General features: G+C 41.4%; 1 protein-coding gene across 3 annotated transcripts in view; it reads left to right on the top strand.

Moving 5' to 3' along the window:
• Positions 1-8,514: 8,514 nt before the first annotated feature.
• XYLT1 (xylosyltransferase 1) overlaps positions 8,515-26,195 on the top strand; it is a 207,004-nt gene continuing 189,323 nt past the window's right edge. For all 3 annotated transcript variants that reach the window (XM_042798416.1, XM_042798417.1, XM_042798415.1), the window contains exon 1: positions 8,515-8,994. In XM_042798416.1, coding sequence (XP_042654350.1) covers positions 8,764-8,994 — 231 coding nt within the window. In that variant the 5' untranslated portion in view covers positions 8,515-8,763. The remainder of the gene's footprint in view (positions 8,995-26,195) is intronic.

Genomic DNA, 26,195 nt, shown 5'->3' with positions numbered 1-26,195 from the left:
TTATATACAAATAACTTGCTATATAAACTCCCTGAAGAATTTATTTTACACTGTAATTTAGTCTCAAATACTTAGAGACAACAGGAGTATATTTGAATTGTTTCATGAGCACAGTGTAATCACTGTGTGATCTACTTACTAATTTTCCCTTTCACTGAGTAATATTTAGTTCCTTTCCTAAATCTCCTCTGCCTTTACAAGAGAGGTAACTTTTATTAATGTCACTCCTGGGGTAAACTCTTGTAATTTAAGCTCAAACCCCTTATCTGTATTATGTGAGCTAAGGTGTTTTACCCATGGCATCTACTTGTCTATTCAAAAATGCCTATACCTGTACATGCCTGAATTTTGCACATATAAACATTTAGATATTAGAGTAATTCTGCAATATAGCACACAGATTACGTGCTTATGGTGGGTTATGGGGAAGTGCGTTAGTTGAGTTCTTACGTGGAAGTGGATGTCTCCTACACATCACGTCATTGCCAGAACAGTTATTCTTTGTGGAAAACACCTCTTGGCCTTTCGGAGCAGCATGTTCTCCAGGCAAACAAGTTGTCAGACATGTGCCATATCCGCAACTTAATAATAAAATGGTGGAAGGAACCAGTAATTTCAGCACTGAGTGGTCATGGCAAGAACCTGTACTATGCAAAAGGTAGAACTGCAGTCATGTAAGTATCTCCATCTTATGAGGCAGACCTGAAGGAAGTAGAAGGAGCAGGACATTGTACCTTGTGTATGATCTCCCCAGTGAAATCTCAGAGAGCAGGGAAGCCACTACCTCCAGTGCCCTTGCTGAAGAGTCAGCACATCTACAGTGCTGTTTCATGAGGTAAATACCAGTTTTCAAAACTGATGGAGCCACGATGATGGGCACCAAACCACACCTTTTCCTTAAAGGTAATTATGACCGTATGTGTTGTAGTGTGGTGTAACTTAGCCATCTCCATACCTATATTTGTGCAGCTACAGGCATGCAAACCAGTGAACAAACCACTGATGATGTGTGCAAGTGGTCACTATGTAGCAGCCACTGCTCAGGCATGGTTAGCAGCATGGCTCTGGAGATCGCAGGCAGCTGGTATGTTTTGTGTGACACTGCTGGTGTGGACAGATTGGTTTACCAGCTCTTTTTCCTCCCAGTCCTTAAATTCATCAAACCAGAAATCACTATAAGGCCAAAACCATACAGATGTAGGAGATTATGTCAAGATACCTCTGCTGCCTGCTACTGCAAAACTGCTGTTTGTTAGCTAGATCATGAGGATTTTCCTCTGGCTCTTCAGTCTCCATAGGGCTTCAAGAACCTGCCTTCTTGTCTAGCAAAGATGGGAACTTGTTCCCTAGAAGAATATGTTTGCTAGCTTCTCAATGAATCTTGCATCTTTTGGTCCTATTTATGGAGGTTTTTCCATTGTGATGGAACATCTGGGTCATAGATAAAAGTTGGTGCTTGAACTGTTAAAAATGGGAGTAATTCTCAAAGATTGTAATGGAGGTATTGCCTTTACCAAAATCTTCCCTGATTCGATAACAGATGTTTACAAGGTGTTACCCGTTTTACAAATTCAAAAGCTATTAAAAGGACAAATCATACAGTGTGTGATGCAGTCATCTTTACCATACATGGAGTAATATCTTACTCTTCCAAAACCTGTTGCTTTTAAGGCACATCAAATGTCTTGTCTTAATACTTCCTTTTCTTGTAGTATCCAAATTGCAGCCAAGCAGGTTTTTGCACCTGCTTTTGTTAATGCCTTTCTAAATACAGCAAGATTAATGATAGTTAACAAGCTTGTTTGCTTAAATTTGTATAATTGTCTTTGGTTTATCCTTGATAAGCCTGTGGTGTTGACAGACCAATTTCAGAGGTAAACTGAAACGCTTCGTTGCTAACTTGGCTACTAGGAACCGCAGCAGGAAGTGCAGGCTAGCTGTTCTGTTCCTCTCTCCCAGCGCGAAACAGCCCGTTCACACTTCCCCAGCCCCGGGCAACTTGGTCCAACGGTTCGGAGAATTTAAGCAGAAGTTCAGCAAAATTTCACTGTCACACATAGGCATACAGTACCAGCTCCACCTAGCACACTATCTTCTGTGGGACTACCCAGTATGGTCAAGGGACATGAGTGCATCAGTAGCAGGCAAATGATCTGTTGAAGCTGACAATACTGGGTTTGACACAAAAACATAAACAATGTTCCCTGACATAGAAAGTTGTATTAAATCAATTACCACAGAGTGGCCCTGATAATGAAGAACAGCCACACTATTTCATTAGATATTTTTTTATAGTGAGCTTTCATACAGGTGAGCTTGTATCTTATCAGAAGTTTAAGAATGAAACTGTCTTTAAAATACTGTATTTTTCAGTGTTAGGCAAAATGAAAGAGTATTGAAATCTTCTTTAGAAAGCTTGTTTCCTTTCTAATTACTGTTTCTGCAGCAAACAATAGTGATGTCTCAGTAAAAGTTGAGAGACATGGAAATGTTGCTGGTGTCTAGTGGAAGAAATCTCTCAATACACTTTGCATTGGCATGTCGTTGTAATAAATGCAGTTTAAAAACCTCTCTGTTAGTATTTTGAAAAACTAGAAAATCATGCAAACAGAATCAACAGTGTCAGTCTTTGCTGAAAAGTCTCTTTTTCTTTTTCTTCTCCCCTTTATTTTTCTTTTTTTGGGTACCACCTGTCTTCTCCCATCAAGTGGGAAGACCAAAAAAAAAAAAAAAAACCACAAAGTAAAAAAAAAACAAAAAACAAAACCAAACAGAAAAAAAGGCAAAACCCAGAATGAAAGCCCAAGCCAAAGAAACCATTTCCTTCTGCATCAAAACAAGATGTTATTTACAACAGTCCGTGGCTGGCTCTAATTTAGATAATCCAAAGTAGGTCACCATCATGAGTCTTCCAGACTTTCCAACTTAGTAACTCAGAAGGATAATAATACAATTTTTAGTTAATGAGAGAACATCAGAAAAAGAACTGCAGGAAGCTGTGAACTGCAATATCTCCTTACTGAAGACAGAATGCCACATGGCAAGAACAGATGGGTAATCCTTCCATGATTATCCTCGACCACTGGCTGAAAGAAAAAGCTCTCACAACACTGAGGGCTGTATATAAAGTACATATACATGACATTTCCCCTCAGTGGTAGTAAAAGGTTATATATGCTAAGAGATTATAAAGAAAATGGGACACTTTAATGTGGTGGTAAAAGGAATAATTCTTCCATTTTCCATCACTTCCTGAAGTGGAGCATATGCCAAGGTCCTGAACTAAATTTATCTCTCAGAAAGAAGAAGTAATACATATTCCACATACATATCACATATTTTATATAAATTAAACATAGAAAAGTATCTGCTTTTATTGTCTTTGATTATACTGAACTGGAATTGAAAAATAATGATTACTTCTGTTGCTAATTGATAGATACTGTTACCAGAATGAAATGTTGGTGTTAAAAATTTGGCGTCTGCATATACATTGACACCAGAGTTTGCATTTGCAAACTATTAAGTGGCAAAATGGAACAAGAGTGGATTAAGAATGGCTTGCTGGAATCTTGACTTTTACAAAAATATCAGAACTAAAGGCATTTCTTGCACACAGTGGTCACATCTCCATTGACTTTAGTTCTGCCAGTGCACACTAAGAGAGAACCGGGCTTTTATAACTCACTTGGAGGGAAGCTAGATATAAAATGAGTACATAGCAAGGAATGTTGTGTTTATGAAAAGCAGGAATAGCGGATATTTGTGGTACAGTATACCTGAGTGAAGAATGTACATGTAAACCTTAAAATAATTGAAGAACACAGAGTAAGTTAAGGATGGTGCTGTGGTTCCAAAAAAATCAAGATCCAATTCCCCTACCTTTAATGTATAGCAATACACCAGTGTTTAAAAATAAAAAGCAAGGAGTTGGGAAGTTGTTGCAGAGCAGACACTGAACTGTAATCTGAGACAGTGAAATTATTAGAGAGTAATTGTCTACCCTGTTTTGCTCTTTCAGATTTGATGCATAGACAAGTAAGATTGCCAGCCTCCCAGGGAAAAGGTGCATGTCCTTCATATGCACAATGCTTCACTAAAATGATTAGGGGTGGTATGTTGTTCGGGTTAGTGAGAGAAGGAAAAGAAAAAAAAAAAAAAAAAGGAATGTGCCTGTGCCACTTAGGGGAGAAGCCCAAACCTCTGCTGCTACTACAGTTTACTCATACAACACTGCTCATGTTCATGGCCTATTTTCAATCTTTTCTATTCGTAAGGTACATTCCTTAGGTGCTATGATTTTTTGAAATCATAGGAATATACACAAATTTGCTGCTTGTTCTGGATTCTTCACAGATTTTAAGACAGAGTATATTAGAGATATCTATCCTTCCACAAATCAATTCATTCCCAGATAGGCCTTTTTCTCCTTCACCCTGATAACATGTATCTGAAATCTAAATTTTGATGTGATAGGGACATGCCTGTTTTTAAGAAAAATGCAAATCTTCACTCTGAAATAACTTAGTCTTTCACTGATTACAGAATGTGCTTCTAAACCGCCTATGAGTCAGCCTCTGAGTTGGAGTTCAGATAAGCCTGTAGTGTTTGTTCACCAGATGGACTGTAAGCTCTTCAAAGTAGAGGAAAGGATATTGCTTATTAACATTGCTCTCAACTTCACTTACTTCTTTGTACAAAGTCTGGTTACTTGATTCAATTTTAGACTACATCTACCCTGGAAGGAGAAGGAAATGTATTTTTATAACAGGATAGGTAAATCTAGCAAAGTAGATCAGAGTAAAAATTTTACTGGAAAGGAGTATGGTTCGTTTTTTACATCATTCCAAGTAGCCAGGACTGATAGCCACCTCCTCTCAAACACATCAAGGCTGAATTTACATACCTATGCAGAGGTAAAAAAAATTTAAGCCAATTATCTGTTAGGATTTTAGAGCAAATTAGCCATCTCTTTAGTTATCCTTGGTTAAAACACCATCTCTTTGACAATAAAGTGCAACCATGGCAATACATATCTATTAAGAATCAAATCTATTTTTTCTCTTATATACATTGTGCTAGATACTAATAGTCTCATGTAACATGGCCAACGTCAGGAATTTTCAGAGTGGTAACTCTCTCAAATGTCCTTTGTGTAATGAGATTAAATACTTTCTGATGCAAAATAACTCACTTGAGCTACCATTATTCATGTGATAATAAGAAAACTCCATTTTATGTTTTAATTTATAAGGAATTTCTCAGTTTGTCCTTAGGATTTCTACAGTTCAGTTTTTGTGATTTTTTTTTTTTTCCATATTCAAATTTTCAAGAAGCTGAGCCTTGCCCTTTCAACTTTCAGTTTGAATCAGCACAAGAAAAAATAATTAGATAAATTATTCTCCTTCTTCCATTTGGCTGTTTTTTTTAGCAACAGAAGAAGGATGTTTTGAGCAGTTAGTAGTCACTGGTCAGAGCATGGTTTTAAAAATTAATGCCATACCTATTGCACTCTCCAGATTTTACATAATCTCTATGAATACAGGGAAAGAAGGATGTCAGAGAGGAAGCTTGCTCCTTTCCCTGCTCCGCTTTTTCACTCAGTGCAGAAGTGTCTCATGCTGAGGCTCCCACCCATATACGGCTGACTTGACACTGAAGACTCAGATCTTTATGGCCTATAAATTATTGTGGTTTGGATACAAATCTTCCTGCCAGACATGCTTTCAGTAGGACACACGTGAGACTGAACATGCACTGCTGTTGCTCACTGCCTTATCAGTCACAGTAATTATCTACAGAGATTAAGAAAATCCACAAACATTTTCTGGTATAGAAATTGCCCCTGAAAATCTGGAGGAAATTTTCCAATAGGTAGTAAAAATTTTAAGGAACATGGATCACAATTTGGTCATAATTACTGCTGTCCTCCTTTTATAAAGAGCCACATTGCCCTGTGCTAAAACACTGCTTGGCTTGAATGTTGCTTTTAGCAGTTTTAGGGCATCTGTTTGAATGTGTCTCCCATTTCACTGGGGTACACAGGATCAGAACCAGGCCCTGAGCTTTTGGTGATTTGGACTGTTCAGAGCCTGTTTTTTTCTGGTTCCTTGAGTACCTCCTGTCCTCTAAAAGCCCAAGGAAAGGCTGCATGTGGCAACCATGTGCTAAGACCACAACTTCCTTGTGGAGAGGAAGACACTTAATCCCAACTAGAAGACACTTTTATCTAGTATTTGTCAGCAGATCTGCTGGAGTGTATTTATAATGCCTAATTATTTGATGGTTTGGAATAAAAATTATCCATCAACTTCCCAAGCTGAGCAGACACTTTGAATCTTTTTTAATTTTTTTGTTCAAACAGCTCACTTCACTGTACTGTGTGACCAGCAAATCTGATGCATGTGCAACTGGTACAGAAGCCTGGCATTGTCAAAATTTGTTATCACGGGCTCTCTGCCCATAAAGAGCAGTATGTCACTACCACAGATGGCAAAAACGGACGCTGTCCCATTGCATGAACTGAAGGTCAGCCAGACAATGCTCAGCCTTCACACAGAAAGAAGCCTTTCTGTGCTGACTTTCCTGGAAGTTCATAATGATGTATTTTGACCTCTCCGTTTAGAGATACCTTGAAGTCAGTGACACCCTGACTGTGACCCTGTTTGAAACCACATGTGTGTATTTGGGCTTGATTCAGATCTTGCTACTCTACACATAAGGAGTAACTGTACTGAGTTGATGGTTTTACATCAGAACAGAGTTGCTGTGAAGTGAATATTCAACAACATCAGAGGACAGTACAGGACCAAAGAGCCCAAGAACCATCATGTATGGAACACCACCTTGGTTTTTTTCTTGAGGATACAATTTCCTACTGGCAACTCAAAATTAGTGTGTTAGGAACAACAGATCATTTATTTCTAAACCTGATTCTTCCATCAGATCACAAGATTATTATTAAAAAATAATTGTAATATTAGAAAGCCTGTTTGTTCAATCATGCACACCTCTGTAAAGCTAAACATTTGCACAATGCTTCTTACCACTAACATGTTATGTACTTCATCTGCTTTTGTAACACTGCAACAAAAGATACATCTTGTGAAATTTTGTTCATAGCCTCACTCATGAAGAATATTCCCTTAATAAAGGATGCTTCTGAATCTTACTACTTGTTTCATTGTTCTTCAGCTCAGAAACTAAAGCACTTCAAATGCAAACAAAATCCTGCCAGTCTGTGAAAATCCTACTTGGCTGTCATTTAGAAAAAGCAACTGTCCTTATCGGAAGATATTATTTTTCACCTTTTGATTTGGTTTGTAAATGGAATTAGGCTTACAAAAAGAGGCACTGTGCAGGCAGATTAAAAAAAAAATGCCTTGCTTCACTACTATGATCAGATAATGAGATCTTTCAGATTAGAAAGCCAATAACAGTATTGGAGAAAAAGGCAACTGAAGTCATCTATTACGTATGCTTGAGACACTGGGCATTTAATTACAGTCACCTTGTGCGTATGCCTGGTACTTGCAAACCTCACAGGGCTGTGGAGGTGTTGTACCCTGCTCTTGTTCTCACTCTGCTGTGGCCAAATGCTGCCAATGACTCTTTTGCTTCAGAAAAAAAAAACCTCACTCTTGGAGGATTTGGCCCATTTTTGCTTGGGAAACAGTTTGCACTCATTTTTTGCCAGTGTTGTACATGGGGACTGCTGTTTGCCAGATGTGGGGAAATGGCAGTGTCTTTAAAGGCATGACCTATGCTGTAAGCAGTCAAAGCACTTGGCCATCGGCAGGACCCACACAAACAGAAGTGGGCACAGAATGAACGTCGTGCTCATGTCTACTTTGAGCAGAGTCGGAGTAACCGCCTTTCACAAGTAAAGGCTGGTCGATAGCTACGCGTCAAGGAAATTAACGAGTATACCCGAAGTTGTTGATAAGCTGTGGAACTCTGACAATTTATTGACATTTTCTTTCATTAGGGAGCACAAGCTGCACCACGCCGCCTTTTTGCTGCGGCCATTTTTAACGTGGCCAGCTGAAACAGAAAATCCCCATCTGGAACGGCTGCAGGTCAGTTCGGCGCGAATTGGCTTCAAGTCGGTTAAAAAAAAAAAAAAAAATAACAATAACAATGATAGAGGGCCGAGTACCAACCTCCGCAGGGGAACCGCCTGCCCGCTGGGAGCGGGGGAAGGCGGCAGCCAGGCGTGAGGCGACGGGCGCGAGGCGGCACCCTCGTGCCTCCTCGCGCCCGTCGCCTCACGCCCGCTTCCCGCCCGCCGATCTTCCCTCAGAAGATGGCAGTCGCCGGCCGCCCCCTCCCCTCTCCCGCCTGCCGTGAGGCGCGGAGCCGCCCCGCCCCGCCCCGCCCCGGCCCCCTTCCCTCACACAGGGCCGGGTCTCGCTGGCGGCGGCAGCGCCAGCAGCAGCCCCTGTTGCCGCTCCTCCCCCGCCTTCAGCCCACCCTCCTCCTTCTCCTCCTTCCTCTTCCTCCGCCAACCCCACCCCTCGCCCCGGGCTGGCCCGGCCGCGGGTTGTCTAGCTGCCAGGGCTCCCCGCCGGCTTCCCCCATCCCCACGCACCGCGCTCACCTCCTCCTCCTCCTCCTCCTCCTCCTCCTCCTCCTCTTCCCCCCTCCCCCCCCCGCCCTCCTTCCCCACCTCCGCCCTCCTCCTGCTGACGTCTGGCTCTGCCCGGCTGAAAACTCCGTGCCGCGGCGGATGCGGCGGCTCTCGGGAGCGCGGCAGCAGCGAAGATGGTGGCCGCTCCGTGCGCCCGGCGGCTGGCGCGGCGCTCCCGCTCGGCGCTGGTGGCGGCGCTCACCGTGCTGCTCCTGCAGACCCTCCTCGTCTGGAATTTCACCTCCCTCGACGCCGGCGAGGAGCAGCGCGGCGGCGCCGCCGGCCGCGAGAAGCGAGACCGCGGCGGAGACCAGCGGGCGTACCCGCAGCGCCGCGGACCCGCCGCCCCGCACGGCAAGGCGATGGTACGTGGGGGGCGCTGGGGGTGGGGGGGAAGCGGCTGCGCCCCGGTCTCACGGCGTTTCTCTGCACTTCAGCGGAGGGGGGCTGCCCGGGAGGCGCGGGGAAGTTGGGGCGAGCGAGGCGCGGTCGCCCGGGGCTCGCGTCCTCCCACCCGCAGGTGCCGCGGTGCGGGTCCGGTCCCGCCGCGTGGGCTCCCACCCGCGGCCGGGGTCCCGGCTGCTGGCGCCCCCGGCACGGCTAACGGCGGAGGGGCCGTGCGGCGGGAGAGCCCGGGGGCCGCGGCTGCAGCGCCAGAAAATGCATCGGCAGGATCCTCTCGTCTCCCCGGCGCCCCTTCGGCGCTGCCCCCCCCCGCAGCAGGCGGCTCGGCATCCCCGAACTTCACTGGAGAGCCGCCTGCCCGACACGTTCCGAGGGGTTTATTTTACTGCTATTTTATTTTTTCCACCTGAAAACCGCACAGGCGCTATTCCTTATTGCACAGTCCTATCAGGCCCTGTAGGTGACAGGCAATGAAATCTAATGCAATCATTTTATTAGCCGCTAAAAACTCAAGGATACTGAAACTGTGCTCTCTCTCACCCTACCTCTTACAATTTTCTTTTGCAAACTCCTCAGTCTTCGTTTAAATGACTCAAGCCTGGAACTGCAGGGGGCTGCAAAGCTGGCCTTATTGCCAGTCGCATTTCTGAATTTTCTAATAGGCACGTGAAAAAGCAAATTGTGTTCTTGGTCAATTAGTGTAAACCTCAGAAAATGCTCATCAGTGTGTACCACTGGTATGTAGTAGTATTCTGCTCAAGAGAAGCTTCCTTTGGTTTTAATTTAATTCTTTTATCAGTAGTTTTATGTTAAATAAATGTTGCTGCTTGAAGTACACTGTGTGTATTTTTGTCTGTTTCTGTATTTCTGTTTACATCTTGAGAGAGAAAGTAAGAGCTCGGGGCACAGAGATGACTTATCCTCATAAATGACTGAGTGTTTCGGTCACTGAAAGGCTGCAGAGAACCATGCCCTGAGCATGAGTGCTCTGTCACTCATATTTGGGACAACTTTTCTGAAAGGTGGTACATACCCATCCAGTATGTGCAGATCCTTCTGTGCTTTCTAGATGCGAAAAATAAAATTCCTGGTACTTGCTGTGTTCGTAAATACAGCTATCCAGGCTCCACTGTTTTTCCTCCAGCACTCTGCCCTCTGCCTCTTTTTCTCTCTAGTCTTTCACTGTTCCGTCTTTCATTCTTCTCCAGCTTTTTTCCATGGATTATCTAAGGCTGGTGGGTGGGGGTGCCAGGAAAGGTCAAGGTGCACCTGGGGCTCCAGCCCTGCTCCCCAGCTCTCTGGGCTTTCTAGGAAATAATCCTCTTCTGTGGGCTCTTGGGCAGCGGCAGAATGAGTACTATTAGCAGTTGTCCTACAAACATCTTGGCACAGTGTCCGACCTGCGCCTAGTGCATTGGAACAAATGCCGAGTTCGGGGCTGAAAGCTAATTTTTTCTGTGCCGGTGACATGCAGACGTAGAATATGGTTATTTTGATGCTGGCGGTTATGAATCATGCCTTTTGCATACAGATTGATCAGAGACCTAAAGATGGAGCACTGGGGTTCTGAATAGAAAACATTTTAAAACACATGCTGAATGTACTTATTTTGCCCTCATTATCTAAAATGACTCCTATGGATCACACTGAGCTGTCCCACAATGTCTGACATTGGTATTAAAAAAAAAAAAAAAGGCAATGCTCAGGAGGAGTGACAGCATGCTTGACAGAGTGCTTTGTCAAGAGGTGATTTGGCAGTACTTCTTTGAGATGACTTTAGGGTACTTGTGGCTTTGCTTAACCTACACACTGGGAAGTGGCTGCCATCCTTAAAATTACTTTGTCAGAATACAAAACCTCACACTTAAGCATATGTCTATTGATTAAAATGTGTGCTTGGTGAAAAAGTGATAGGGAAATTGGGTTTGTGCAGATTTCTGCCTTAACGACTTGGCAGATTGCTTGAATTGGTAGGTGAAGCTCCCAGGCATTCCTGACATACAAATGCTGATTTATCTAACCCTATCTATGTTGACTGTCTCTGACGCAGGTCCAGTTTTAATTTCAGAGTCAGTTTGTGAGTAAAATCTGTTTAATGGAGTTGCCCAATGCAGGAGGGGCATGAAAGAAGATTTTATTTCTGTTGCTTTGTTTCCACATTACAATGCAATTTATATAATGTCCAAGCAAAGCTGTTACCTTTCTCAGTCTGAGCTTCCCATAGTTTGTGTATGTCAAATTGTTTTACGGCTCTTGGAGAAGCTGGCCAGTGTGAACACAGTAGTCCCATTATATCTAAATGACTTTGGGTTAAGTGCATCTGGGAGACCCTCCAAGGATTTTTCAAAGGTTTCTCAGTCTTGCATTTTAACCAAAAAAGATTATTAATTTTAATGTGTTCTTTGGTCTGTTAATGGAGTGATGTGTTTAATATATCTTTGAGGAGTATTTTCTTGAAAACTTGATAGATGTTTGTGATGCAGAACTTGATCACCTTTTTTACTATGAATGGTCTTTTAACACATGGACACCCTGACAACTGCCTTTATACTAAATAGTTATGCAAACCAGATTTTGGATTTTTTGCAGAAGACAGTGCTTCTCAAACCTATGTCTGAAAGTTGCCATATGAGGTTACAGTATTTTTATCTCGGTTTTCCTTTGTCTCTGACCTATGTACAAGACTGAAATGGTGGTATGTATTTTACTTTACTGAGCTGGACATAAGTTGCGTGAGGATTTGGTAATTTGTGCTGTTGGGAAAAGAAGCATAATCCTTTGAACCAGGTGTTTAAGAGGTATTTAGATTTTTATTAAATGCTGTCAAATGCATGTAGTAAGCAATTTCACTTGTAAAATGAAATAACGTTGTACCATAGTAAAAAATGTTGCCACTGTACCTGTGCGTAATTGAATATGAATTGCCAACTTGGCAGGGAGAAACAATTTTGAATTGAGCTATTTTGCAACTGAAAACATTTACTGTGCTAGATCCCCTGGCCAGCTACATCTGGAGCTTTCATTACTCATAAGCAATTTCCTGCAGTTGTTCCATATTTAATTAAACCAGTTTATAGATAACTTTAAAGAAGTATGAATTGTATTGGTATCAGTGATTTCAGTGGGTACTTGTACCATGTATTATTTCTGCAGCTGTGCAGCACCCTTTGCACAACCTTTATTCACTCAGCAAACTCAAGTATTGAAAGCATGGAAGAATTAAGCTGCCTTCTCAGAATGAGTTCATTTTTATGTAAGGGTCTTTTGCTTTGAAAAGCATGGAACAGCTTTTTGTGACAATACCATAAGCATGCTGCTTAGTCTCAGGCTTTTTTTATTGCAGCCTGCTAGTGATGGTGGAAGGGGCTTGTTGGTGGATGTTGTGTGTTAGGAGCCCAAAGGGAAGAAGGAGTGCAAATCCCTGCTTCAGGGCTGCTGGTGATGAGAGGGATGTGACAGCAGAGCATCTGCCAAGGTCTTAGCTCACGCCCGGTGTTGCACTGAGGCAGTTGTGCATCGCAGGGATGTGCTCGTGTTACCCAGCTGTGACCTCTGCCTTGGAATGAGGCATTGAAGGCAATGTCGGTGGGTACATAATGCTCCTTCGTGGCGCTGTTGGGTTTTTGTTACTGCCTGTTTTACCATAAAGCAAAAATGCCAGTGCATTGTTTCTCTGTCAGTTGAGTGAAATATAGTTCTTGCCTGCTGGTGTGGGATCAAAGCATTTCTTTAGTCTGAAATTTTGTGTATTCATTTTAAAGAAATGGCATGCTTCTTTCAGCATGAAGCTGTCAAAGGAACCAAACATAACTATCAATAGCTCAAAATGTTCAGAACTATAAAATGACAAGAGCGTTGTATGTTTGGGGATGGTGAGGATTATCTGTTTTAACTCCAAGCAAAAGTTAAGCTAGGGAGGACAGTCCTGAGGATCTCCAGTGCCTCTCCTCCTTATTTTCATTTCTATAGTGGGAAATGTGGTATTTATTCTCCTGGGCATGTGGAGAGTGAGGCTAGGTCCATTGCTTTTCTGTGGTTGGCGAGCTGAATGTGCTCAAGCAGGTTATATTTCTTGCTTGTTCCTTCTTGTCCTTTCTTCTGGTCCTTGTTCCTTCCTTGTCACCTCCTGGTGGTGCATGCTGAGCTCCACCAGGTTGAAGGTACAAGAAGCCAAAAGTTATAATGTGTGCCTAAACTCTAATATCTCTTGGTTACTGAAACTGGGAAAGGCATCCAGCTGCTACTCTACTCAGTGCTAACAGTTACAGAAATGGTAATCAGTTGTTGTAACTGAAGGTAAAGTATCAGCAGTTCCATAATGCTGGAGAAAACTAGGGGAATCATACAGCAAAGAAAACCCAGGAAGCGTTACCTTACTGTCTTTGAAGTCCATCCCTGCAGTATTTCCCCCTGCCTTTTCCAAACACTTCCCCAAAGTAAGAATGCTGCAGAGTTCACCTTGTGTTATCAAGCAGAAGCCTGCTGTTTTTTCAGGCTTAGAAACAAGTGAGTTTTCTTTTGAAGAGTATTTACCTCCATAATGTTTAGATTCTGCAAGTGAATCCCCAGCACTGTTTTGCCAGACACAAACACACAGCCAGACCTACCCTCTGCCCCGAGCATCAGTGTGTTATCCATGTGGGAGATACTTAACAAGTGAGTTTCTGCACAGCGCACAGGTTTCAGTATAGCATCTGCATTAAATCATAGTTTTACATTGGGGTGGTAGCAAGGTGGGCGTGGAAGGGGTGAGCCTCTGTCTTGGACAAGGAACTGGGCTACCACTGGAAGGCTTGCTGTAGTTGCTGGGGGTCCACTCTACAAAGCTGCATTTAAGCATAAAATAATCTGTTAAACTCCAGAAAACAAAAGAGATTTCAAGAAAAAAAAAAATTCACCCCTAATTTGTCCTTTTTACTTGAATTGGTGAATATGTATGTTCCATGTATGATGACATAGCCAGATGGTACCTGTTTAAACATCTTTCCCCCTAAGTAGCTTGTTGATGTAGATGTGTGGCCTCGGTATTTTCATCTCAGAACACAAGAAATGGAGGAAAAAAGGTTTTCAGAAAAATTTTCAGTCCTGAAAGGTACAAGGGAGCTTAATGTGAACTGATCATTTGTGTGTTAAACTTCAGTCCAGTGTGAATCATGCTCTGGAAATTGGGTCCTTACTTGTTTCAGTATACTTGCTGATCTCTGTGAAACAGCTTAGTTAAGGTACCTTAAGTTGTGCATAAAATTAATGGCATTGAGCTATTATGTAGCCAAAAATTATGTATTTCTTAGAGAATGGGTTCATAGTACTGACTTGACCGTTAAGTACAGTTTTGCTTGTTAACGGGAGCTTAATCGCTCTGCAGTGCAGCTTTAATAACAATTGAAAAGGAGAACGGAGACAAGTAATCATTTTGTAATGGGAAAGGGGGGAAACAATACATCTGCAGCTAGAAGCTGCATAACGATTTTTACAAAGTCTTAGCACTTAACAAGGCACATGTTAATAAAACAAACAAATCTTTTCAGTAACAGAGAACTAATGTATGCATTATTTAAGAAGAGTATTAGAACCAGATTAGATTGATGGACTCTTGCAGCAGTTACTTCGTTAAGCATCTTCTCCATGGGGATGTGGCAAGGTATATGAAATGGATCTGTGTTAATTGGTTATGCCATCGGAAGTCTTTTTCAGGCCGCTGGTGTATATTTGTTGTGTTGGTTTTTTATTCTTTAATGTATGATGGGATTTTGCAGATGTTCCCTTTGAAATAGAAGTGTTTTCATTTTTTAGCAAGAGAAGACCAGCTGTTATACGGGAGACATACAAATCCCATTTACTTCTTGTCAGCTATTGCAAAATGGGTACTTTTTGGTGTAAAAGGCCCTCATTACCTGCCACGTGTTTCAGCTGTATTGAGAAATATTTTTCAAAATATTTTTTCCCTTCATCATTGAAAGTCCATGATATGTGATACAGCATCTTATTATGCTTGATGAAGGGACAGGAGTACAATGAAAGCCTGAAGTGAACCTAATTTATAGGAATGGTCAAATTACATAACCTCAAGGGTTAATTTTTATCAAATACTTCCTGTTTTTTTTTCTTTATAGTGCTAAAATTTGGTCTGGCATTTCCCTGGAGCTTTTACAGTAACTCTTTAAATGAGATGCAATGTCCTGTATGCCAATGAGGTGTCTGATTTGGGCAGCTGCAGAAGCATCCCTGCACAGGTACTCACAGGGTGCATGAGTGCTGACGTGTATAACTGCTTGTGTTAGTGCAGTTTATGAGGAGTATCACCTTCAAGTTTTTGAGTCTGATTTTTAGGCTTGGGAACCTTGGTCCCTCTTCATTTTCTTCTGGTACTGGTAGGCATCTAACGCTGTGCCACAGAGTACGTGTTGAATGGGAGAGTGCTCTGTGGGAGCAGGGAAAGTTGACATCCTGGTTGCCTTCTCCCATCAGTCACCTCTTGACATCTGAAGCAAAGTGCTTAGAGCCACATAGCTAAAAGCAACATGTAGTTTTGGGGGTTTCAGTTATTGGCTGTCTAGAGCAGTCCTCTGGTCTGATAATTGTGGTTTGGTTTTGTTTGTGTTTTTTTGTTTGTTTTTGTTTGTTTGTTTTGTTTTGTTTTTGTTTTGTTTTGTTTTTTCCCCTGGAAAGGGGAAAACTTTATTTGTACCTGTCATGCTTCGTGCTGGTAATTACGGCTGTCCCCTTTGAGCACTTAAACCTGGGCTGAATCTTACAAACACCGGAGTGCTAAATGGAGAGAAATAAGTGCCTCCAGAAGGCAATTCATCTCACTTGGGGTCTGAATCTCTGCAAAAGCCTGCTCCTCTGTGCTGGTGAGAGAAGGGGGCTGTGGTAGTTATGCTCAGGTACTTGCTGTGCAATTGTAGGAATCCATTCCTTCACATGCCATGCTTGGCACTTCTCTTCCCCAGTCTGCAGAGTATGCTTCATTAAATTTCCATCTTTCATGGAACTAGTGTGGATTTGAAGGAATTGGTCCTTGTGAAATACTTTGAGATCTTCAGCAAAGTCTGGGACCAGCTTGTCAGCTGCCATGCATTGGCATGGCTCCACTAAAGTCAGTACAGACCAGCTGAGGATTCTGGACCCACAAATGTAATTATTGTTATAATAATAGTGTCAAACAAGTAATCATTATTTTTACTCTCTCTTTTCATTTCAAAATGAGAAAATGATTTCCTCTTGGATCAGTGAAAGTAATTTACATTATGCACAATAATGGTCTACATGGAAATATAATTATTATTCATTTGTATGGCACCATCTGGGCACTAGAAGCTTTACAGACACATGTGAGGAAAGGTCCCTGCCTTGAAGAGCTTACAGGCTGAATAGCAAGTATAGCTGCTAGCACTTAACAGAGTCACAAGTCTAACTTCTGCAGTGCTACCATCAGGGACCTGTTCAAGCCAGGGCTTCAACAAACTCTTCTTCAGTGATTTCCACTCACCGATCAGAATTTCTCAGTGATTGGCACTATACAGCCTAAGGGTAGGATGAGTCAAAGGATTGATTAGCGTGGATGGATCAAGAAAGAAATCAGCAAGAGGCTAGTATTATAAATTGGCTGCCCAGCTGTTTTCAGGCAGGTAAAGGAGATGTCCAGGCTTCACTTGGAAGCACAAAATGGTCTTGATGCCTTGTGGACCTGTGCCTCCTATTGAGTTATTCCCAAGCTTTACATCAGTTACAGGACTGAATGCTTTAATGAGTTTGAGTATGAGCTAGAAGTGAAAAGACCAAACTTTGTAATCATGTGCATATAAAAACTGAGCAACATGTAACATTGGCTAAACTTCATCCTTTTATGTGAAGTACCAAAAGGGCCAGTGCAGGACACTTAAATCATGTGACTTTTTATTTTTAGAGGTGATTAGAGGACTCTTCTAAGAGATGAACTAATTATAGCATGTTTATAATTGGCTTCTTTTTTTGTGGTAATGAAATTAAATTTCACAATAAATGAATATCAGTTTAGTAAAAAAAGTTACCTAAAAAAGATTTCATACTAGTGTGTGGTTGACTCTGAGGTCAGATCTTGAATACTTCCCACATATGTTTTGTTTTCATGCTACTACTCTACTGCTGTTCTTTTATATTATTAGAGTAAATGGGATGCTTATTCAAAACAATTCTACAAAGCTGAATGACACTGCAGACTTTAGTTTAACTTCCATTTGGTCGACTGAGTTATGGACACTCATTTTTAATTCACACTGCAGCCTTTGCTTGACCTTCAGATGTACGTTTTGGTTCAGTTATGTTGGTGGAGTCCGAGTATTTTTCTTACAGTTGATGCTATTCACTGGCTTTTCTTAATGGTGAATTTTGGATTTCATGCTTTTTGAATTTCTGAGAGGTCTTTCATTTTGTTCTTAAGACTCAGTCTGTAGTTAGCTTAATTCTTTATAATTGCACTCTGATTCAGGAGGACATGTGGTTCAGTTAAAACATCTTTGAAATAAAAAAGTGATGGAGGTCATGGCTGTATTGAGTGGAGTGAAGTGAGTTTCCTGAAACTATATCCAGTCCGTTGGCCCTTTCTTGGGAAATGAACAGACAAACCTGAAAAACTACATTTTCAAGGCAAATTTTGGTTCTTCAGAAACGTACAACTGCATGTCATAGAGGCAAGTAGAGTCCTTGTGTCGTGTTCTAGCTGTAAACTTAGCAGGATGACGACTAGCCGCCCTTGATGAAGAGCCCCACAGCTGCCAGGGTCATTAGTTATCTTTTTAACTGAGGAACTTTTTCTTCAATCTGTCAGTGTACCTGGAGCTGTAACTAGCTAAATGGCCATCTGCTAATTCAAATTGGACTTCTGTGTAGAAATGGAATGTTACCAGAGATCTGGAATGGGGTCATCTTGAACAAGCATGTGAAGAAAGTCATCTATTATCAAACTAATATTATTTGGTAGAAAAAAAATACTTTCACAGAAAATAGCAACTTGTTGCTTGCAGAGGTCCAGATTTGGGTAGCTGAAGGTAAATCTAAGCACCTAATTATATTGACTTAGATGCCTGCAGGCTTGCTTATGTACTTAAAGCTTTCTATGGATTCTTGACACAGATGTTTAAATATTCAAGTATGGATTCAGGTGGCTACCTTAAGGCATCAAAGTTCAGCAACTTAGCCTACCGTATGTAAAGCCCAAGCAAACAAGAAGAGGAGTAAATGTAGTAAACAAAGCTGTTAGTGTGTATACACCAGGAGAATAATAATACTTTGCACAGCTACTGTGCCTCAAATTGCTTAGGTTTTGGCATTCACTTGAATTGAGTTTAGTCACTCAGTTGCATAAATAGAAACTTGGAGGTGCTGTCTGCTAGCAGCATACGTAGAGAGGTACCTCAGCAATGAACTAGCTTTTTGGCAGTCTTACAAGAAAAGATGTGCAAGTCTTCAGCGCAATATTTTGATAAGTCATTGGTTCTTATTAAAATAATAATTATGGCGATAATTATAACTGTAGTTGGCTCTGACTGAGCTGCTAACCGAGTAGGAGGTGGCGGGAGGAGGATTATGAAATATTCTTGTAAAACTGTCTGAATCCTGCTCTTTCAGCTGTGTGCACACAGATGAGGACATTCATATCTGTCTTTCTGGCATGTCAGGTGTCAGTACGTGGCAGTGCCCATGTGCTGTGCGGCTCCCCATGGAGGGAGCTGGAGATTCCCACGCAGTTTGATCGTCACCCCTGCACTCATGTTTCTAACAACAGAGATATGATCAAAACAGGTGGTAGTATTGTACAGTGGTACAGTGATAAAATGGTATAATAAGCTCATGGCTGTTTGGCTTTCTGTAGTTAGCACTGTGATGTTTGCTGTGTTCCCAACTTCATAGCAAGATTATGTCCTCTTGTTCCCAAAAGCCCAGGTCAGGCCCTGATAATATTGAAACCAAAGGAAAGTTTCCATTAACTGGTAGCACTCTAGCTATGACGCTTTCCTGAGCCTTTCTAATGTAATTCAGTTTTAAACATTTACACTAGCCAGGCTGCCACTGCATGACCTCCTGTGCTAAGTAACTGCAAGTGATTAATAACTATTTATTAGAAAAAGATGGTCTCAAGCCTGCTCATTTTCCAGACAGCGTAAACAATGATTTCCCCTCCTTTCCCCCAAGCCCCAGTTATGAAATACAGTATTTTTCTGTTTGGTTTCTTTTGAAGTTGATTTTTCTCACCCCTGGATACCTAAGAAAAGCAAACAGCACTGGTCATTGCCTGCCCTGCTTGTGTGAAGCTGCAGTGATCATCTTGAGTGTGAGTTTTGAGATGCTTGCTCTCCTTGTTTAGGCTTCAGCAAAATGCCTTGTGAAATGGGCAGAAGGAAGGTTGAGGTTTTAAACTGCAGGACAAGTTTCTGTATAGGAAGAACAGAAAGTTAGAGGTCAGCTGTAAAGCTCTTTGGGACCTCTGTGAGCACAACCAGTTTAAAAATTGGATAAATCTAAATGCATTTATCATGCTTTCAGAGCACAGGAAATTTCCAGAAGTGAATCTTATGAAGAGTGCTCCTTTTGAGAGGTAGTTGATGCAGAGAAAGAACAAGGCTTATTTGGCATTTTGGGTGGGTTCACATAGTCCAAGACTTCAGTTCTTCAGTTGCTGTGGGATCCACTGGTTTATGCACATAGTCCACATAGTAGAACTTGACCCAAAGGTATTTTATGTGAGGGTTAGGTTATAAGGTTTGTTTGCTTTTTTACAGCCCTTATATAAGTAAAAAGTGCTTTACTAGAGTTCAGACAAGTTTGACACAGTTACTCAAGGCAGTTTGGGCTTCGTCCATTTTAGTGCCATCACTGGTCTGTCAGACTGAACAAGAATCTCGTTCTGTCATACTGTTACCAACAGGATATTTCATTCTGTATTTCACTTTCTAGTTGCACTGATGTAAATTTGCAGTAATTCTCATATCAAGGATTCATGAATGAATGTAACTGTGGAGGAAAATAAGTCTCGCGGTTCAAATGATTCTTCAAGGGCTCCATATTTGGACAATGTGGACATCTCAGCAACTGATGGAGCATTTTGTTGCTTTTGAAGTGTCACTCTAATTTTGTAATGAATGTTCAACAGTCAGGTACTATGCTCTATATGCTTTCTGTTTGTGGAGTGTGTGGAAGAGATAAGTGAAAGGAAGCCCTTGAATTTCATACTGACCTGGAGTCAACTTCTGATTTGTGTTTCCAGTTCATAGTTACCAGACCTAGTCAGACTTTGATCTGAAGTCTGCCACCTAAACAAGCTTCTTCGGTGCTTTGAAGCCTCTGGTAGTCAGTGAGCAAGGTGCTTTTGTTTTGCTTGTTAGTAAATGTTTATATTTTGTTTTTAGTTTTAACATAGTCGTGTGTATTAACTTCTTTCTTGAACACTTCACTCTTGTTTCTGGGGGTTTTCTCAGTGGTCGCAGAGGCTGGTTCAAGCTCCAGTTTGAAGTCGCTGGAAGTTATGGCTGACTTCAGGAGCTCAGCTGGGACTGTTGGTAACAGTTGCTTCAGAGATAGATCAATGTACCTGGGGACGAAAGTACTTCAGGTCTCTGTTAGACACTTGGTTAATAGTAACTGTTGTGGACCGCTGTTTCTTTTTGAATAACTTGATGTGGTTTTGTTTTCCTTGCTTGCTGTCATTGGTAAGCAGTTTTCTGCATAACTTCTAGTTGTCCAGTTTGAAAGACCATTTCCTGTTTGCTTAAAATAAACACTTCTGCAGCATTCGCCTGTTTTATGCTGTCTGCAGACAGCAAAATGTATCCTCAAATGTTTAAATCTGTTGCTATGGTTGGGATCGTTTCTTAGCAAGGTAGGGATGCTATAGGAGTTTGAATCATCTCTTTAGTAGAGAGTTGGTGGTTTGGTGGTTTTGGGGTTTCCCTGTTTATTAGGGTAAAGTGTATTCAGGGCTCGATTTTCGCAATTCTTATGGGAACAGAGGCATGCATACATGCATACCTGTATTCCGTAGTGGTCAAATATTTGTGACCCTTAGTGCCAATTAATAAAAGCAAGAGTTGCCCATTTGGGTGATTTGGCCAGGATTTTCCAGACTGATTGTTGCTTTGAAATATTTTGCTTTGCTGTATCTAGTTTAAATGAGCCAAGGACTTGGCAAGTCAACACTTCATCAAGTTTGTGGTCTTTCAGTAGCCAGTCACTTCTGAAGATCTTCACATTTAGTGTTAGTTCAGACTGATCATTATCCTCTATAAGCATGATGTGTGTGAGATTATTGTACAGGACTAATTTTGAGACACCTTTGTCAACTATATTTCACCGTTTTCTGTATACTCAAGTGTTTGCTATAGGGTGAAGACATAGGTGTGCAAGAGCTTGAGTAATACAGTACATCGAGAATAACCTGTAGTTCTTCAGAGCTACCGCATGGCTTCACTAGGAGGCAGAGTGCAGACTGGGATGTAAAATGAGGCATGAATAGTCCTATGAATATGATTGTGTTAGGGTTTTTTATGTAGCTTTTGTATATTCATTTAAGTTATTAAACTGGAAAAGGTCTTAAAAGTTGTTCTGTAGTCCTAAAGTGTTTCATGATATTAAAAAAAAACCCCAAACAAGCAGAGAAGTATTTGATTGGAACAGTTCTTTGAGCGGGTTTTATAAATATTGGTGCTGTAAAACTTAAAACCGATATAAATCTGATATGATTATTTCTGTTAAGTGGTATCTTAAAATCAAAATAATATACAATATTCTTTTAACTTTTCATTCCTGTTCTGTGTTCTGGATGGAGATTACCCATGACAGGAGAGATTGATGGGGCTGAACAGGTACAATTTGAGTTCCTGCATGTTTCTGTTGGCAGTGGTGAAATTATTTAACAATCAACATCCGTTTTTAGGAGTGCTGAAACGTATAATTCAGGAATTTTTTATTTTTTTTTTTTTTTTAAATAAGGCTATTAGTATTTTGCTGGCCTTGTTGGGTCTGTAAGTTGTGCAATGTTAATGATTTCATCCCATGCTGAATTACTGAAGATGCTTGTGCAGGAGGACTGCACTCTGAGTTTTGAAGTATGCTCAATGCATGGAAATATTATGTTGATGGAAGGTGCGTTAAAGTCATCTATGTTGCATTATGCTTTACCTCTGATACTCTCAGTCAGCTTTTAAGAGGTCATATGCTTCAATAAGTATTTACTGGTGGACTCCTTTGGACCAGCTTTGAAAGGAATGGGTGGGATTTCTGAATGGGTCTAAAATGCCTGCTTTGTATTCAAGTGGATTACCTGTGTTAGATTTTAATTTAAATGTATCGATACCTACTTAACGAGATACCCAACTTGTACATGGTGGCCTGCCTGGGGATCAGACAGTGTTAGGTTAAACTGCAGACATTTATGTTGTATTCTGATCAGCTCTACAGCATATCAGCTTCAACAATTGCTTAATGGTATTTTTAATGGTTGGACTCGATGATCTTAAGGGTCTTTTCCAACCTAAGTGATTCTATGATTCTATGAGTCTAATTTAGAAAAATAAAACAAAACCTTAGGGTCTAAAAGAAAGGTGCTGTGTCTAAGGCTGTGTGGCAGCAACTGGATGTAGATTCAACTCCCAGCTTTACAGGATGCTGCTTGTGTGGCCTTCTTGTGGAGGAAAACACAGGACTGGCTGTCTCTGCTTCCCATTAGTCAAAAGGACTAAGTCACTGGGTAGTGGACCTGGTTTGTGTGTACCGCTTCCTGGCAGACTACAAACACACATATTGAAGCTGCACTGAAAGGCGACGTTTACCAAACATCCCTGTCTGATTTTTTTGGGGAAGGCAACTACCCTGGATAGACCAGTCAACCAAAGGAATATAAGGGGTATTTATAACCTGACAAGTGACTCACTGGGGAATACAGAAGGGAAGGTGTATTTGAAGAAAAACACAAGATGTTTTTTTTCCCACAATATCTGTTGGGGATTACTGTGACTAAGGGGACTGCGTAGATGTACTTTGCTGTGACAAAGTCTTAATCTAGTACCAGTGCAAAAAGCAGCTGTTTTATACAGCTTCTGTGTGTTAGGCGTGTGCCTACTGTAAGCCCATGCACTCTCCCAGAAGTAGACAAGTTCTTCTCTTTGCTTCAGTTTGAGTCTTGAATTAGAGTCAAAAATAAAGATGACTGCTGACAAAACAGTTGCCAGCCCCTTAACCTACCAGGTGGGTTATGCTAGCATCTTTCCTGCCACAAGAGAAGAGACCCTCCTGCTTTGGTTTGGTGGGATGAATGGTGCAGGTCTCGACGGTGATGGTAACCACTTGCTGGTTAGATTTTGTTACTAGTGCTATGGGCTGGGGTTGTGCCTGGCTTGCCTTGCATCAGCTGTTTCTGTTTCGGAGCAGTTGGTGGGAGGGAAACAATTTCATCTTTTTTCTGCTATGTCTGTAATACGGATAATTTTTCCGTGAGCTGCACACATCTGTGGCCTAAAACCTGTGCTTAGCCTGGAGGTAGTCAATGGAAGGCAACATTTCCCACAGCCTGACATTCACTTGCCAGTAGTGGAAGTTTGTGCTGCTTCACTCTTGTGCATTTTATTTTTAAGGATTCAACACTGATATTTATGAAGCACTTTGGTTTGCACATATCAACATAAATATGAGAATCTTCTGAACATACTTAATGTATTGCAAGCCTAATGTTTCTTGGAGGATTACCAATCTCCTTAAGCAGTCCTTTTGTGTGTGTATGAAGGGGGAAAAAAAAATAAAAAACAAACCAACCCCCAAACCTTTGGCCATTCCAGATGCTGAGCTGTGAGTATGAAGTCCTTGAGAAGCTTTTCTGTTATCCCTACTGCTCTAAAGCTAGCTGAATAAACAAAATGAACACAGATGTTTCCTCATTGGTGATACAGTTCATAAGACTACACCACTAAATGCATTACTCAGCTGCAACTTAAACTTAACATGTGCAGGAATTTGTTGACCAAACAATTCAGTCTTACTCAAAAAAACTTCCTGCAAAGCTGAACAGGATTGCTGAGTAATAGTTTTTGTGTTAGCTGTTTATTAACCACTTAATGAATTACCCAGATGTGTTTAAATTAGCCAAAACACTGTTTTCTTACTACATGGAAATGCACTGAGGATGCTGTGATGTGCTGCTGAGTTTGTGTCCTGTTCCTGGAGGAATGTGTGGAACCATGTGAACAGGCATTTGCCTACAGTTCTGGGGAGCAGCTCTTTGGCTCACACTCGAGTGAAAACAGAATCAAAACGTATGGAAACTGTTTACAGGTGATTTAATTCTGGCTAAACTCTGGTTATGCCAATTTTAACAATTTTGTAAGAAAATTTCTTTACACAAAGAGGAATACCTATGAATTGGTTGCAGACTGTATTTGGTAACAAAGCAACCCTTTGCTGCTACGCTGATCACCCTGCCGCCCCGCATACTCTTTTTCCAATTATTTTCCTTGTTTAGGCATTTTTTTTTTTTCTTGAGATTAAGATCTTTAGGGTTATAGAACAGAGTTTGATGTAGGTGGGAAGGGGAAGCCAGAAACAACGCCCAATTCTTCAGTGAACCTGAGCCACAGCAGTGGATGTGCCCTGGGAGCAGAGGATGCTTCCAAGGTGCTCTGATCTTAGCTTTCACAGCTCGCCTAAAGATGAGGGCATAGTTTGTATAGTAGAGCAGGTGTATGTTAAGGCTTTAAGGCAAGCGTGAGAAATCTGACCACTTACACCCTGCTTGTCACTACAAGATCTGCTACTGTATTTAAAAAAAAATTATAAAAAGAAGGACTACTTTCTTGGCACATGTGTGCGAGGACTTATGTTTTAATAATTATTTCAGACTATGTGTTTCAGGAATTTTAGAGGTATCAGTTGCTGTTGGAAGGAAGATAACTTCAGTCACCTAGCTCATGAATTGTTGGAAACAACCTGTGTGGGATGGTATTATCTCACAGCTGCTGATTTCTGTTACTACTCCATTAACTCCTGACTCTCACTGGTAACTCAGTTGTTGCTTTTATCTCCAACTCCCTTTTCATTGAAAATTTACTCTTTTGTTTCCACATGAGGCTGAGCTTGCTGTTGCTACTGTTTGTCAGCCCAAGGCACTGACACATGGAATCATTCAGCTGTGTGTTCAGTTGCTGCACTGTGGCATAGCTGCTTCCAATGGCCCACATATGTGACTGATTGTATGAGGCTGTCCAGTGCTTTGCTGGAGTTGTATCAGAAATGCTAGAGGCTTGAACTTCAGCCACCCCTCATCCCATACGACATGTCTGATTCACCTGCAGGTGAACTCATCAGTGGGTTGCAGGACAACTCATCAGTGATACAGAGATGAACTTTCTGGTTGGGTTCACCCTCAGTGCCCCATGGAGACTTGGTTTTATGTCCATGTCTGTGGTCCCTCTCTACTGGCACCTTTTTTCTTTCTAAAGATCATATTTTCCTGCTCTCCTTTTCATTTTTTATCCTCACTGATGTGCACCTCTACTTTTGTTCCTCCCTCCCGTTTCTGAACAAAGAACATTTCTTGTTTCTAAGGCATTTGAGTAACACTGTTTTGTTCCATTTTTGCAGAGATAGACCAACTTTGATCAATAGTGAAAGCAAATGGTTGTAGAAATTCACATTGTGCACTTCTTTCATATTCTATAGAGTGTCTTTGTAGCTGGTACTTAGCGTATTGCCTCTGGAAAGCATGTTTGTGGCATATAGCTTTTTATTTGTGCAGCCAGAGACCTTGGCAAATGCTTCACATTTGATATGAACCTGCAGTCCTTTTAGATATTGAATAATATAAATAAGGATTTATCAACATGGGAAAGTGATGGGAAAAGAAGCAAAGATGTGAATGTAAACCTTGGTTGTTTATGTGATACTAAATCTCTATGTGGGCATTTTGATTCCACCTGTAGGATGCTGTTCTGTTGGGTTTGCTTGATGCATTCCCACAGCTGGCAGAGTTCAGCTGCTAGGTGCTTTTACCACGGTTGAAAGGCACCACATAGGAAGCAGGTGAGGATTAGTTACTGTGGGCTCTTGACCCAAGTCCTGAATGTATGACTTATCCCAGAATACCAATATTTTTGCTTATTTATTTTTTATATAAATAAAGCAAAGAACAATTAAAAGA

This window comes from Tyto alba, unplaced genomic scaffold (genome assembly GCF_018691265.1).
Source record: "Tyto alba isolate M040663 unplaced genomic scaffold, T.alba_DEE_v4.0 Super-Scaffold_28, whole genome shotgun sequence".
Classification (NCBI taxonomy): Eukaryota; Metazoa; Chordata; class Aves; order Strigiformes; family Tytonidae; genus Tyto; species Tyto alba.
The sequence above is the reverse complement of the archived record's forward strand: the minus strand, read 5'-3'. Positions and strand labels throughout refer to the sequence as shown.